The following is a 15583-nucleotide window of genomic DNA, read 5'->3' as shown; positions in this document are numbered from 1 at the left end:
CGCGCTCGCTCGCTCGCGCTCTCCCCTCCCCCGCTTTGTGTGTAGTGCAGAGGGGTGTGGCTCAGCTCCCGCAGCCGGGCGCGGCGAGGCGAGAGCCCGCTCCGCCTCCCTTGGTTCGCTCCGCGGCGCGTCACAGCGGCGGCCACCAATGGGTGCAGGCGGCTGGCGGGGCGGGGACAGGCCGCGGGCCAATGGGCGGTGAGGATGTTTTCGGGGGCGGGCGGAAGCCGAGGTGGCCCCTCCCCCGCCCCAGTAGCTGCGGCGGCGCCCGGGCGCGGAGAGCGGGCAGAGTTTCGCAGCCGGGTGGGAGATGCGGCTCCGGCTCCGAGCAGGTAAAGCTCTGCGGGGCTCCCAGAGCAGGGCCGGGCGCTCGCGTCTGCCGCCCGCAGGGGACCGGGGCGCGTCCCAGGGGGGCAGGTGCCCTGTGCCTCCGGCAAGTGGCTGGGCTGGGGCAGGGGGGTGGCTCTGCACCTCGCCGGGTCGGGGGTGGGTTTGGCTCCGGACTTCTGCTGCAGTGGGCGGCGGAGGCAGCACGGACAGCTCGCCGGCGATACGAGCCCCGCTCCATCGTGTGTCGTGTGTGTGCCGCTCCCCGGAGAAGAGAAATACACGGAAGCCGCCGCGGCTCCAGCTCTGAAGACGTGCGTGGCCAAAGCTTCCCGTGCTTGCCAGTCGTGCTTTCCGCACCGGTCTCGTCTCGCTCCCCTGCCGCCGCCGCCGCCTTCCCCAGCGGAGGAGCCCTCCTTCCTCCCTGAGAGCACAGGGCGAGCTCTCTGCCTCTGCCTTTCCCCGCTGTGGGATTGGAAACTAGGATTAAGTTTCCTGGTTCCTCAACCAGTGCTCGTGGCCAGCTGTGTTCTTATAGCGGGACCACGTGTGGGGGGAGTCGTCTGCACAACGCCAGAGGCGTTCTCATGCAGGCGGAGTACTGAATCCCCGGCTTCCTTTACCTGCATAAACAGCGGATTCCGTTCGAGACGGCACAGCCTCACTAATGCACAAATATCCGAGTACTCGCTTCTTGTTACAGTGGAGTCTTGAGCTCTAGCGGTATGTTTTAGATACGCTGCCAGCTATCTAATGGGGTGTTGCATGTAATATTAAATATGCAGCTTTTCCTTCTACATATAAAGGAGCCCCCCGAGAATGATATTTTGTTAGGTACTGTGCCACACCAGACAGCAGCGACATGGAAATATGCACTGTGACTGTACCAAAAAGAGTGTGGGTGTTGCCAGACCCCGGGGTGGTATGCTCCCCTGGCATCAAGCACACAGTTGGGTCCTGCTTAAACAAACAAAACATCTGTGATATATATCAGACTAACAAATTTATTTGAGCATAAGCTTTCATGAGCTACAGCTCACTTCATCGGATGCTGTAGCTCAGGAAAGCTTATGCTCAAATAAATTTGTTAGTCTCTAAGGTGCCACAAGTACTCCTTTTCTTTTTGCAAATACAGACTAACACGGCTGCTACTCTGAAACCTGTGAGAGAGAGAGAGAGAGAGATATGTGTGTGATTGTTTCTCCCCCATATTCAGGAAACATTCTTGAGTGTTTAACAGTTCTGTCCCTGTAGTGGAAAACCCCACAGATTGACCTATCCTGTATATAGGTACTAGTAAATAATTATGGCAAATATAAATGAGAAAAATGGAAAAAAGCAGCTAGGTTAGGGGAAACTTTCTGGGAAAGGGGAAATCTGAGCAGCTGCTGAAATCTGTTTTAATTAAGTATTTGTGTAATGGCCATCACTGTAGTACGTAAGCTGTTAATAGCAATGTATGTGCTTCCTTCTGATTAAAGGTTACACTTTTAATCTTTCATTAGCTTGTAAACCTGGAGTGGATTACATTTGAAAATATATTTTGCTTTTAGTGGTGGGTCTATTCAGCTCTGTTAGATAGCTGCTTCTGAATATTTTCCTCTTTTGATCTTTCTCAGATCCATACCATTCCACACCTGCATCTCAACAGAATTGGGTGCCACATTACAGGGCTTGAGGGGCACACCTCGGGAGCGTGTGTGCGCATGCACACACGCATGTGTACCTACACAGGTTAGGAATGTGTAGACTGTTTCAAGGAACTTGTATGAATTCCACTGGTAACATTGACAAGCTCTGCAAGCTGAACAGCTAAAGAACAAGGAACTTTCAGTTCCATTTGCCAAGCCAGAATAGCTTGTAAACTCCACAAGACAAATAACTCTTGACTTTTTCCTTTTAAAATAAATACAACTAGGAGATCAAATGCAAAAACCCACCACTGAGGTCCCACAGGTAAAATCATAAAGTCAAGAAACGCAAAACTTAAGGTTTTGACAGCATTAATAAATCTGGGTTGCAACATGTACTTACTGTTTTTTCCTTATTAAATCTATATTGGATTATGTGCCTATTTTATCTTTCTGTTAGTAAGATGTTTGTTATAAAATATTCGTGACGTGCTGCATGACCTAGTGAACTTTGCTGTTGGATCTTGAAGTTTGTGCTTCTTGACAAGGGTTGCCAATCCCCCAGGATTGTCTTGGAGTCTCCAGGAATTGAAGATTGTCATGTGATGAAACCTCCAGGAATCCATCCAACCCACACTGACAACTCTATTCTTGACTCTGATTTTTTTGAATGCCACTTTTAGGGCCTCATTCTCCAAGAACTCTATGCAACTCTGTTGAAGTCCCTGTAAGTTCCACACATGGAGTCCTTGCAAACTTAGGTCCTTCATGTTTCATCAACACAGTTCTTTTTGGGTTTATTGTGCCCTAACTGGCATTCATCATCCTCAAAGAACGTTATAAACATTTACTGATCTTCACAAGGCATGTGTTTATGGAATGGGTGGTATTTTCCTTATTTGAAAAACGAGGAAACGGAGTTCAAAAAGTAGAATGACTTTCCCAAGGCTTTCGAGGTAGCATGTGTCAGAGTCAGGATGATAACTCAACTCTATGCTCAGACCATAGTCAACCATGCTTTTCTACTTTTCTCAAATGTGAAATATAAAATTATGTCCAAAGAGGCTTTGATAACTTTTTTTTTTAATTTTCCTTTTTGCCTTAATGGATTTCAGAATTACATCTCATCACTCATGTAAGGCAGTGGTTCTCAAACTAGGGCCACCGCTTGTTCAGGGAAAGCTCCTGGCGGGCCGGGCCAGTTTGTTCACCTGCCGTGTCCACAGGTTTGGCTGATCATAGCTCCCACTAGCCGTGGTTCACCGCTCCAGGCCAATGGGGGCTGTGGGAAGCAGCACGGGCCGAGGGATGTGCTGGCCACCTTTCCTGCAGCCCCCATTGGCCTGGAGTGGTGAACCGCTGCCAGTAGGAGCTGCGATCGGCAGAACTTGTGGACGTGGCAGGTAAACAAACTGGCCTGGCCCGCCGGGGCTTTCACTGAACAAACAGTGGCCCTAGTTTGAGAACCACTGGTGTAAGGTGTCGTGTTTTCCTGTGCAAAACATGTTGGTATGATTTTCATTTCTTTAAGCAAAGCTAGTGGTGTTTAAATGTAATTGTACATTGCAGTTTTGTTTTTTTTTCAGATTTGCAGCCAACATAATGCTGGAGCTCCACATTCGAAACAAGCATTTCACAGAATGGCACAGTCAGAATTTAATTTGGATCATGAAATATCATGGTTTGTGCTTCCCTCTTATTGGGCTAAAATTATTGTTGGACTCATGTCCTTCATGTGTTTTGCTAACAGCTACGATGGAGATTTTGTCTTTGATGACTCTGAAGCTATCATCAATAATAAGGTTTGTGTTTATTCTGACTTAAATTGTAGTAGAAAAAAATTTAATTTAAACTGATCTGCCAACTTAATTAGGCCCCAGATTTGACCCTTGCAAAATAAGAATTTTGGGTTGAATTTCTCCTTTACCCCCTCCCTTTCTTAAAATGATCATTTGTCTCTGCAAAGGGTTTTAAAAAGTAAGCCACTATTTATGTAAATACTGTACAAAAGCTATGCATGACTGCTTTGTTGCAAAGCAAGGAGAAGGAGCACAAGTAATCTAATGAATCCTTATTCCCAAAGGTTTATTGGCTACTTGGTTTGATGCTGGTGCACCAACAAGGAAGCAGTAATGAACATATTAATTACTTTGCCCTGGCTTAATTCTCTTTATCCAATTGAGATCCATTGGACAGCCCAGCATTGATGGTTATCAAGGTAGAGTAGCACCACCTTTTCAGAATGAAATGTGCTTTGCTCACCTGTGTACTGAGGGTGAAATTGGCTAAATTTGCACAATGTTTGCGCCTGATCCTGAAAACACTTGTGCACATGGATGTGTACACATGAGACTATTTATGGACCCAGTCTTATTCCCATTAAAGTCATTGAGAGTTAGATCCACAAAGGGGATTTAGGCGCCCAGTGGAATTAACTGAGTTAGGCATCCAGGCTCCCCATGCATTGTATGGAGAGAGTCAGGAACCTAAGGAAGGGATTCACAGAAACCAGCAAGTGAGCAGGGAGTCGCCTAAAGTAGGCAGTATAAAATGCCAACGAGAGGGGCAGGGCTTAATCCTATCCCTCAAAAATGGTTAGGTCTCCTAACTCGGGACTGGAGGGAGGTGTCTTCCTCTGCTCAGGATTCACAGACATGAACCCTGTCCTGGAATTAGATATTCAAGTCAGGTCAGTCCTTGCTTGTGCAAAAATCAGGGAGTGAGACACCTCCACCCCATTATTGCCAATACCCTTGCAATTAGGTTACTCACTTGGGATGTGGGAGATCTGGGTTCAAGTCCCTGTTCCAAATTAGGACAAGTGGGGATTCAAACTTGAGTCCCCCATATCTCATGTGAGTACTCTAACGACTGGGCTATTGAGTATAAGGAGACACATGCACAACTCCAAAAAATTCTGACCTGCTCTCCCCGAGCTGTCCTTTTTTGACTAGATCTGCTAGGTGTGCTCTGAGCAAGCCTACTGGATAGGTCCCCGCCTATGAGTTAGGTGGGGGAACACCTAGTCTGAGAATTCCACCAGGGTTTAGATATGAACTAGAGAACTGAGCAGCTCAGCATCATCAGGATTGAGGCTGTTTTGTGGATACTCACTAGCAAAAATTTAGGTGCCTAAGGGACTTAGGCGAACGGGGGAAGTCCCGGATGACTGGAAAAAGGCTAATGTAGTGCCCATCTTTAAAAAAGGGAAGAAGGAGGATCCTGGGAACTACAGGCCGGTCAGCCTCACCTCAGTCCCTGGAAAAATCATGGAGCAGGTCCTCAAAGAATCAATCCTGAAGCGCTTAGAGGAGAGGAAAGTGATCAGGAACAGTCAGCATGGATTCACCAAGGGAAGGTCATGCCTGACTAATCTAATCGCCTTTTATGATGAGATTACTGGTTCTGTGGATGAAGGGAAAGCAGTGGATGTATTGTTTCTTGACTTTAGCAAAGCTTTTGACACGGTCTCCCACAGCATTCTTGTCAGCAAGTTAAGGAAGTATGGGCTGGATGAATGCACTATAAGGTGGGTAGAAAGCTGGCTAGATTGTCGGGCTCAACGGGTAGTGATCAATGGCTCCATGTCTAGTTGGCAGCCGGTGTCAAGTGGAGTGCCCCAGGGGTCGGTCCTGGGGCCCGTTTTGTTCAATATCTTCATAAATGATCTGGAGGATGGTGTGGATTGCACTCTCAGCAAATTTGCGGATGATACTAAACTGGGAGGAGTGGTAGATACGCTGGAGGGGAGGGATAGGATACAGAAGGACCTAGACAAATTGGAGGATTGGGCCAAAAGAAATCTAATGAGGTTCAATAAGGATAAGTGCAGGGTCCTGCACTTAGGATGGAAGAATCCAATGCACCGCTACAGACTAGGGACCGAATGGCTCGGCAGCAGTTCTGCGGAAAAGGACCTAGGGGTGACAGTGGACGAGAAGCTGGATATGAGTCAGCAGTGTGCCCTTGTTGCCAAGAAGGCCAATGGCATTTTGGGATGTATAAGTAGGGGCATAGCGAGCAGATCGAGGGACGTGATCGTTCCCCTCTATTCGACACTGGTGAGGCCTCATCTGGAGTACTGTGTCCAGTTTTGGGCCCCACACTACAAGAAGGATGTGGATAAATTGGAAAGAGTACAGCGAAGGGCAACAAAAATGATTAGGGGTCTAGAGCACATGACTTATGAGGAGAGGCTGAGGGAGCTGGGATTGTTTAGTCTGCAGAAGAGAAGAATGAGGGGGGATTTGATAGCTGCTTTCAACTACCTGAAAGGGGGTTTCAAAGAGGATGGCTCTAGACTGTTCTCAATGGTAGCAGATGACAGAACAAGGAGTAATGGTCTCAAGTTGCAATGGGGGAGGTTTAGATTGGATATTAGGAAAAACTTTTTCACTAAGAGGGTGGTGAAACACTGGAATGCGTTACCTAGGGAGGTGGTAGAATCTCCTTCCTTAGAGGTTTTTAAGGTCAGGCTTGACAAAGCCCTGGCTAGGATGATTTAACTGGGACTTGGTCCTGCTTTGAGCAGGGGGTTGGACTAGATGACCTTCTGGGGTCCCTTCCAACCCTGATATTCTATGATTCTATGACTTTACGGACAGAAATTTAGGCACCTAGGGAATTTCAACACATCCAGGGTTAGGCAGCAGATGAGTGGGGTTTTGAGGATCTCACTGGTAACTATAATGGAAGACTTAGGCTCTCAAAATGGTAGTTAGGCACCTAAATCCCTTTGTGGATCTGATCCTGGGATTTTTTTCCATAGACTTCAATGAATTCAGATTATGGTCCTTAGGGCCCAGTCTAATACCCACTGAAGTCAGTGTGAGACTTTCCATTGACTCCAATGGGTGATGGATGGAAGCCAAGTTGATAAGGTTACTCTTGTGTAGAAGTGTTTGCAGGATGGGCTGACGGTGAGTTTCACTCAGCAAGGGTTCTCAAGGTTTTTCATAAGGTAAACCCCTGCCTAACAGAGAGTCTCATGGACGACCATCTTGTAACATTCCTGTGGCAGCTACAGCAATTGTTTGAGTAGAAAATAATAAGAAAGTATTTGCTTTTTTTAAAAACAGTCTTTAGTGCACTGCGAATCTTGTACTTTTTGAAAAACTTTTTAGCCAATCGTTGCTTACATCCCTTAGCCAGTTTTCAAGCTACATGATTTTAAAGTATCCTAAAGTAGATGGTTTAAGGGTTTAAATAGATGGTTTAAATCCTAAAATAGATGGTTTAAGGTGTGATCCTGCAAGATATTGAGTGTCCTGAGTTCCTGAGATGCCTCCCAAGGGGACATTTAACAATTTCCAAGAGTGCCTGGCCTTATTCCAGTGGTCCTAGTCTGATCTAGGAGGTATGAGTGGTAGAGGTGGTAAGAGAGGCACATAGAAGCAAAAAGAAAAGGAATAGATACAGAAAGTGTCTCCCCATATACTGTATTTTCTTGACACTAAAAGAATGAAGAGAACAATACTATAGTGGTGGCCAAAAAACCTTCTGGAAAAAATATACAGTATTTTTTTCACAACAGAAAGTGTAGAAGTAGCCTGCTGCAATTTGCCTTTCAGCATCCCACTGAATTATTGTTGCTCAAATAAATGTGTAGTATGCTTGAGTAAGTCAGCCGTACCCTAAACTAGAAAAATGTTGGGGGAAGTGTAAATACATACAAAGATTATAGAATGTATTGTATTTGTAAAATGACACATCTCCTGGGAAAATTTGGTTCTGCAAATTTTATTTGAAGGATAATGATGCAATTTCATTTTCTTAAACTGACATTTAAACCAAGGCAATGGTAGATGTAGTTTGTTTCAGTGCAATTTCCACACTTGTAATCTTCCTCCACTTCTTTCCACATTTACCTGACATGTTGTTGTTTCAGTTCATCAACATGCACGCAAATGAAAAAGCTGCTAAAATTCTGGCTGCAGGCAAGGAGAAGAAGCTAAATCAATTGCTTAAATAACCTCATTCTTATTTATTCAGCCCTCATTTGAAAATATGGAAATTTAATTTATTTCCCTATCTAAATCTTGACACATTCCTTTAGAAACTGAATTGGATTTTGGTGCCACTGGACCTTTTTAATAAGGGGCAGGATAAATATGTAGAAATATTAAATCGGTACCAAAAATGGAGAGATGAAAGGTTATGAATTGGTGGGGAGGGAAAGTACTGTACCATAATAAAGGCTGGTTTTATTAAGCAAGGTACTGCCTGCCATATTTTATTTTCATGTGAAATACAGCTGATGAAGGTATTCTGTGGATCTACTGAGCCTTGCTTTGCCAGTGTTTTCTTAGGTACCACGCTGTGATCCTTTTTTGTTAACTTGCTAGTCCTCCCCCCACTTTCCTTTTTTTAATGAAAGATATGTTGTTAGTTGGCCCCATGCCTACTGTGTTGTGCATTCAGTTATTGGATTTTATTGGTGTTCAAGGCTGTTTTCCAGATGCTTCCTTGTCATTTAAAACCACATTTTTACTGGTGCATAACAATGATTTGTCTTTATTTTATTATTATTATTTTTTTTTTGGCAAAACAAATTGTTGTGTTAGCAGGAATTTCAGACCCAATGCATCTTTTCCATAAGCCATTATGTAGAAAAACTGACCCTTCTTTAAGTACTGCACTCTACTGTGCATAGGCTGCTAATCAAATATTTAGGGATTCCTAGGGTGTCCCACTTTCTATTCCAGTGGAGAAAATCATTTTGAACTTTTCAAATAGATGCGAAGTTCTTACAGTTAAGGAAAAGCAAACAGGTTTTTTTTTTTTTTTTTTTTTTTTTTTTTTAAGCATAATCCCATGAAGGTGAACAAACTTATTTTAGTTTAGTTTAGCTTTCTCCAAACTTCCAGTGCTCGGTGATCAAGTTCACCACTTATGAGCTCTGGAGAATTCAGGTCATAAGTAAGTGAAATTGAATCACAAGATATTTCTGGATATTTTGCTTTGCCTGCTTCTTTCCTACTAAAGATGAAAAATAAACTCGGATTAAACTGTGCAAACTGTTTCCTAGCTGGAGCACTTAGAGATCATGCAAGACTGTTTTATAGTTTGTGTTCTGTTTTATGAACATAATCATGTTGAGTAGTGTTTCCCATGGTGGTTAAAAATCTCTGTTAGCACACAACAAATATATTTTGTACCTGTTGTTGTTACAATCTTGACATAAAAGACACAGTATTCAAATTGTAAGCTTTATATTTTAAGAAATATATTAGACTTTCTGATAGCTTTGCATGTTCTATATACTGACAAGTGAATAGCAAACAATTGCAATGTATTGGAAAATCAGGCTGTAAGTGGCTTGCAGCGGATCATGGAGGAAGTCTGTAGCAGAGCTGAGAATTGAACTTGTGTCTCTACAGTCCCTATCCGGTGACTTAATCACACAACCGTCCTTTCTCTCAGATATAGAAATGCAGTGGAGTTGCAGTCTATACATCCCTGCTGAATTCAGTACTAAACATGGACCTATGTATTGTTTAGTAATCCTTAGAAAGTACAGTACTTGGCTTCATGTGGTGGTGGTGGTGGTACAGAGTTTTGGGCTTTTTGGCTTGTTTGGTTTTTTTACTACTGTGTTAGTTGAATGGGAAATAAGATAAGCTAAAATTGATTGCACCCATGATACCAGTTCTCCTATTGAAGTTATTCTTTTTGTAGTGATATCTTACTCTTAGGTGCTCTCATGGTTTTGGATCAAACTAAGGGCACATTTTGCTTTCGTTTATACCCCATGAGGTTGCACTAACGTAAATCAGAGCAGAATTTGGCACGCTGTATGTGTGTGGAGGAGAGGTATGGCAGCTCGGTGGAAGTAAGGTGGCCTTCTCAGTGCAGCACCTTCAATTATTGATGAATATGAAGCATGCTGTGCTCCTGCACAGCAATTTCTCCGAGGCTGTGTAGATGAGTATCTAATATGTTTGGTTTTTTTTTTTTAAAAAAGGGCTGCCTTTATGTCCATCTGTGTTCTTCAGATTTTCCCATAGTCTCTCTGATGGCGCCATTTACAGTTGAAATAATCTTATCATTTTAGTTATGAGATTAAGCAAACTGTACACTTCCATTTTGTAATTGGTTTTTAAAAACTGTGATTTTATTTTTTTCATGATGGTACCTAAGAAATTCCTTTCCTAACTACTACTATTCATTTCCGTGTAGAGCAGTACATAGAGGAACTTGCTGATAGGTTTAATATGTCAGAAACAAAAAGCACTAGTTGAGTGGTGTTATGTGGAAGTTAAGGAAGCCACCCAATAGGATTTGAAAAAGAGCCATCTTTAGTCTTCGCTGTACATCTTTCTTGCTTTCATTAATGGTTCTACTGTTGCTAGTGGCAAAATGGCAATTTTCAACAGCTTGTGGTGTTCCTAATTCCAAAGATCCTTGCTCTAAAATAAGATATTGTACAAAAATAAAGATATATTTTATACTAGAGCTATTGGGTCAGAACATCAATTGGTGGAACTCAGCAGAGCTCTATTGAAATTCAGGAAAATATGCTGATTTATACCATCTGAGCATCTAGTCCACAATAATTAAAGGAATACAAGAGGGTATTGAAAAGACTTGGAATTATCAATCAGGTTTCAGTAGCCAGTCACTAAAAGACTTGATAGAAAATGTTCTATATAAATTATGGTCATGGTGGTGCCAGTTTGCTTTGTATGTAACTGTTCTCTTTCCAACTGTTCTAACTAAACTGAAATGTTGTTAATGTTGGTGCTAAACATGTGCTCTTTCAGGACCTCAGAGCAGAAACTCCACTTTGTGCCCTGTGGCATCATGACTTTTGGGGTGGCAAACTCAGCAGCAATACCAGCCACAAATCATATCGACCACTTACTGTCCTGACTTTCAGGTGAGACCTGGTGTCGTGCCCATAGTACTAGGTTTAGGGGTTTATTTTGTTAACTGACTTTTTTTGCTTTAGAAAATAAGACTTTGAGGAAGTGAAATTTCTGCTACAGATTATTTGCAGTACAGCTACTACCTTGCTTAACTCCAAAGACCTGATTATGCAATAAGCTCCATGCAGGTGAACTCCCACGTCTCGCAGCTTGTTGCAGGTTCGGAACCAAAGGGTGAAATTCACCCTTATGCAGAGGACCAGCACAAGGGATTTAATTGATGCATAGATTTTGTGTTGGTGTTCTGCATAAGGGTAAATTCTGCCCAGTAGGAATAAAAGTGGAATCATAATTGTTTATATAATTAATATAAATGATATAATACGTCCTACTTACATTTACCCCAGTCATGTTTAATATATCAAGAAAGTATCCCCACCTCAGATTCTGTAATTCTCTTTAATCACTGCAATATCTGAGCAGCTTTCACAAATTCTCAGCTTAAGGTCTGAAGACCCTTCTATGATGTAAACCAGTTTTCTCCCTTTCGTTCCATTTTTTTCTTCCCTTCTTTTTCCAATGGCAAGAGGTGCTGTGATATTTAACAGTAAGAATGTAGCTAGAGAAATCTATTCATGTCACCAGTATCCTTTGGTGGAAGTAGACTGAACTGTATACATCTTGATTGATGTATACATAGCTTTGTTTTGTTTTTTAATCTGTGCCCAGCTCTGTGTATTTATCAATCTATTTTAAGTATATATAGAACCTCAATAATAGCTTCTTATCTAGGTGCTAAAATGCAGTGAGATAAGAAGTCTAAAACTAAACAAAAATGGGCTCTGTTCTCATTTTCCTGGAGTTTGGTGGCATTTTGATCTCTGCCCATCTATCCTAACCTCAGCTTGACAGTTTGTTTTTTTTTAACTATTTCCCCCCTGCCCGCCCCAGAACACAGTTTTAATACACTTTCCTGCTATGTATTAATGTATCTTTGTACGTATATTTTTGAGTTCTATCCAGGCTTCCCATTTGCCTGGGAAAGAAGTAAGTAACTTCACCCTTGTCATGGAGCTGCTTACTGCATGCTGTGAGCCTGGCCAGCCACTCCCCCTGGTGAGTAAAGGGGGCAGAGCCAGGACTCCTCCCCACCCACTTGCTCTCAGCAGGGAGTATTGAGCAAGTATTCCTCTGCTCAATTTGTAACTCCAGCTGTAATAGTGAGAGCAGGGTCTGCATGGGGCCTTAATTCCCTTTCCTCCCCTGCATGGTCAAGGAAGGGCTGTGACCATGTGTTTGTACGCTTAGCGCTATGGGGTCCAATCTAGGCACCACTGTAATACAAATACAAATAATGTAAATGTCTGGGTGTTTGAAATGCCTATTACAGGTTTCCATATATTGCATAAAACATACGTTATAAAATGATTCCTTTCCTCTTACGGCCTCTGAGGCTCATTCTGACTCCAATAACACCCTGGTTAATTTAAACAGAAAACATACACACAAGTATTGAAAAATCTGAAACTGTAGAGGAGCACGTGGAGGTAGCCAGTAAAATGCTATTTCCTCAAGTAAGAAATTGGCCTTCCCTAACTCCCTTAAGACTGTGCTTTTATGTGTATTACACATTTATAACAGGTTAGATCATCATAATGAACTCCAGTTAAGCCAGATGCAGGTTGGCTAGACGTACTAGGTGAAATCCATTATCTAAATTAAGTTTCTGTATGTTTTTAGCATATTGCTTATATTATACAGAAAATTGTGGTACACTTTTTCCCATTCAAACTTTGCTACCCAGAATAAGCTCCTACACTGAACCTTTATCCAAACAGCCTGACCAGTACTAATTCCCTCTTCACATACCTCTCCAGCCTACTTTCCTGACCCCTTTCCACCTGTGCTCCCATTCCTTGTCCCCGAAAGAATGCTGCTTCCACATACACCCTTTAAATAATAATTTGTTGTGCCTTTTCATTGTGCAGAATCCCAAAGTACATCACTTAACTGTATGTGTAGAGCACAACTGAAATGCAGCCACCACTGGGGTGGAGAGTGAAAACCCAGCAGTTAGTAGGCCATGCACACTGTAGAAAATTTTTGGCCAAGGATCCTGCGACAAATCTTTTTTTTGGGGGGGGGGGGAGTAAACTGAAAGCTTCATGGGATCTTTAGTGTCTGTGCAAGTCAGTTAGAACCTCAGTGTGTGAGTGGTGTGGGCTTTTTTTTTTAAACATTGATTTTAAGGTTTAATCTGAAAGAACACTCTCATCTTACACCATCCTTCCTGCTTGCACTCCCAGGAACATTCATGTGCATACGCTATCTCTGAAGTTCAAATATGCCCTTCAGGAGGTTGGGCTGCTTTTCTGCAGGACTCTCCAACTTTCTAATTTTACACAGGGTTGCATCCCAGAGCACTACTAGGTCATGCAACTTTAAAGATATGGCACCAACTGAGAAGCAGCCACAGTTGCTGTGTTTCCCATTTGGGATGTTGTAAAGGTAGTGGTGGTGCATTAAAGGGTGACTGCTGCAAATTGGGACTGGTGTGAGGGTATGGGTGCTATTCCAGAGGGAAATCCTCTGTCTGGGAAAGGATCAGGGCCTGGTAGCTGGAGGCTAGGAGCCTATAGGGATGCTTGGAGATAGAACCATGGTAAGGTGGGTGTGTTAATTATTTAAAATGTACTTTTAATATTAAGCTTCTCGTACAGAGGCGGCTACTTTCTTCCAGAGTGTTTAGTTTTTCTTTGTGTGTCTCCAAGCTCTCCTCTGACTCTTAATCCTAATGTTTTTGTTTTTATGTAGAATGAATTACCTTTTTGCTGGAGGCTTTCACCCAGTGGGTTTTCATGTCATCAATATAATACTGCATTGTGCTATCTCTGTATTAATGGTTGATGTCTTCTCGATATTATTGGGTGGGCTGCAATACAGCAGTAAAGGAAGAAGGCTAAACCTTGCTCCAAAAGCATCTCTTCTAGCTGCTTCACTGTTTGCTGTGCATCCAGTGCATACTGAATGTGTAAGTACCTAACACTTAGATCTTTGTATAATGTTTTATATCTGCAAAGTTCATGACCAACTCTAATTAATCATGGAACACTCCTATAAGTTACTCTATGTAGTAATGACAGATGCAGTATGTATCTATTATTACAGCTTTGCATGTATTACATTGAGAGTTATATAATACTATGGTTAATATGCTCACAAGTTAATGATCCTTTAGTGCAAGTAAACTACAATAGATGCACTCTGTTTCTGGCCATCCATCTTTAGTTAGTGGATAAAGAATACATTCCTGGACATGTTCTCATGAACAGTAGAGGAGAGGCATGAATAAACTGCATGAATGGCTTAATCACTGTTAATTTCTTTTTTTGCTTTACATAAACTGGAATCTCAACTAGGAGTAGGGAGGTTATATGGCCTCTGTATTTGGCACTGGTGTAGCAACTGCTGGAAGAGTGTGTCCAGTTCTGGTGTTTGCAGTTCAAAAAAGATGTTGATAAATTGGAAAGGGTTCAGAAGAGAGTCATGCTAGTGATTAAAGGTATGGAAAACAAGTCATATAGTGATAGAAGCAAGGAGCTAAATCTATTTAGTTTAACAAAGAGGATTAAGGGACTTACTTGATTAGTCTGCAATAAAAATACAGAACAAAAATTTGATAGTGGGCTCTTTAATCTAGCAGAAAAAGGAATAACAAAGTCCAGTGGCTGAAAGTTGAAGCTAGATAAATTCAGACTGAACTAAGGTGCACATTTTTAACAGTGAGGGTCAATAACCATCAGAACAATTTTACCAAGAGTTGTGTTGGATTCTCTATCAATGGGAATATTTTAATTAAAAACTGGACGTTTTTCTAAAAGATAGGCTTTAGTTCAACAGTAGTTTTTGGATTTAAGGAGGAACTAATTCAAGGGAGTCCTATGGCCTCTGTTAAGCAAGAGATCAGATTAGATCATCCCAAATCTTACCTTCTGATTTTAAAATCCATGAATATTCATAATTCAACAGGAGTCATTTAACTGCTTCTCCATTGTAAATTACTAAAAAGTTTTAATTCTAACGTTCAGGCTCTTCCCTAGAAGTAAGTGCTCTTAAGTTTGGTACATATTTTCCATACATAGCAAAGGGATTTATTCCACCACCTTGAGCCAGATCGTTGGCTCTGCTCCATTCCTTTTCCGCAATGCTGATGGTGAAAAGGAAAGGGAGAGCTATATTAACCAGCCTGCGGGGGAATTGCTGTTGTGCAGGGGAACCCTTAGGGCCAGAGCTCTACATCAGGGTTTCCTGTTGCCCAGCCTTAGTGAGGGGTGTGACCAGAGCATTTTGACAATCTAGAGACCCATGGCTATCAGTGTAAAGTTAAATGAGTGTGAAAACTGCTCCTGGCTGTCCCAAAGACCAGATGTGGGGCAAAAAGGTGGTGGAGAGCGCAGCTTCTGTGCACCTGGGAATCCGTGAAATCTCAGTGCAGACTGAACAATAGAATTACCACTTAGTCCTTGATGATAGAAAGTATTGCATATATTTGTTTAAATTGGGTTCTAAATGTTACTAAGGCCCCAATTCTGCAAGCTAATCTGCATGGGCTCAGGGAAGTCTGTTTGTGTAATGGGCTTGCAGGATTGGGAACTATAAAATTTGTTTATATTTTGGAAAGAAGAACCTAGCATGATGAAAATAAACATGCCTTTTCTAAGATCAGATGGTGCACAGATGTACTTAATCTGCTAAACA

General features: G+C 42.4%; 1 protein-coding gene across 2 annotated transcripts in view; it reads left to right on the top strand.

The window, feature by feature from the left end:
• Nucleotides 1–226: 226 nt before the first annotated feature.
• Nucleotides 227–15583, top strand: part of TMTC4 (transmembrane O-mannosyltransferase targeting cadherins 4) — a 65695-nt gene continuing 50338 nt past the window's right edge. The window contains exons 1-4 of one of the 2 annotated variants that reach the window (XM_038386623.2): nt 227–332; nt 3545–3760; nt 10721–10836; nt 13640–13856. In XM_038386623.2, coding sequence (XP_038242551.1) covers nt 3599–3760; nt 10721–10836; nt 13640–13856 — 495 coding nt within the window. In that variant the 5' untranslated portion in view covers nt 227–332; nt 3545–3598. Of the gene's footprint in view, nt 333–574; nt 814–3544; nt 3761–10720; nt 10837–13639; nt 13857–15583 lie in introns of those variants that run through there. The other variant, XM_043504726.1, reaches the window with a different exon arrangement.

This window comes from Dermochelys coriacea, chromosome 1, assembly GCF_009764565.3.
Source record: "Dermochelys coriacea isolate rDerCor1 chromosome 1, rDerCor1.pri.v4, whole genome shotgun sequence".
Taxonomy (NCBI): Eukaryota; Metazoa; Chordata; order Testudines; family Dermochelyidae; genus Dermochelys; species Dermochelys coriacea.
The sequence above is the reverse complement of the archived record's forward strand: the minus strand, read 5'-3'. Positions and strand labels throughout refer to the sequence as shown.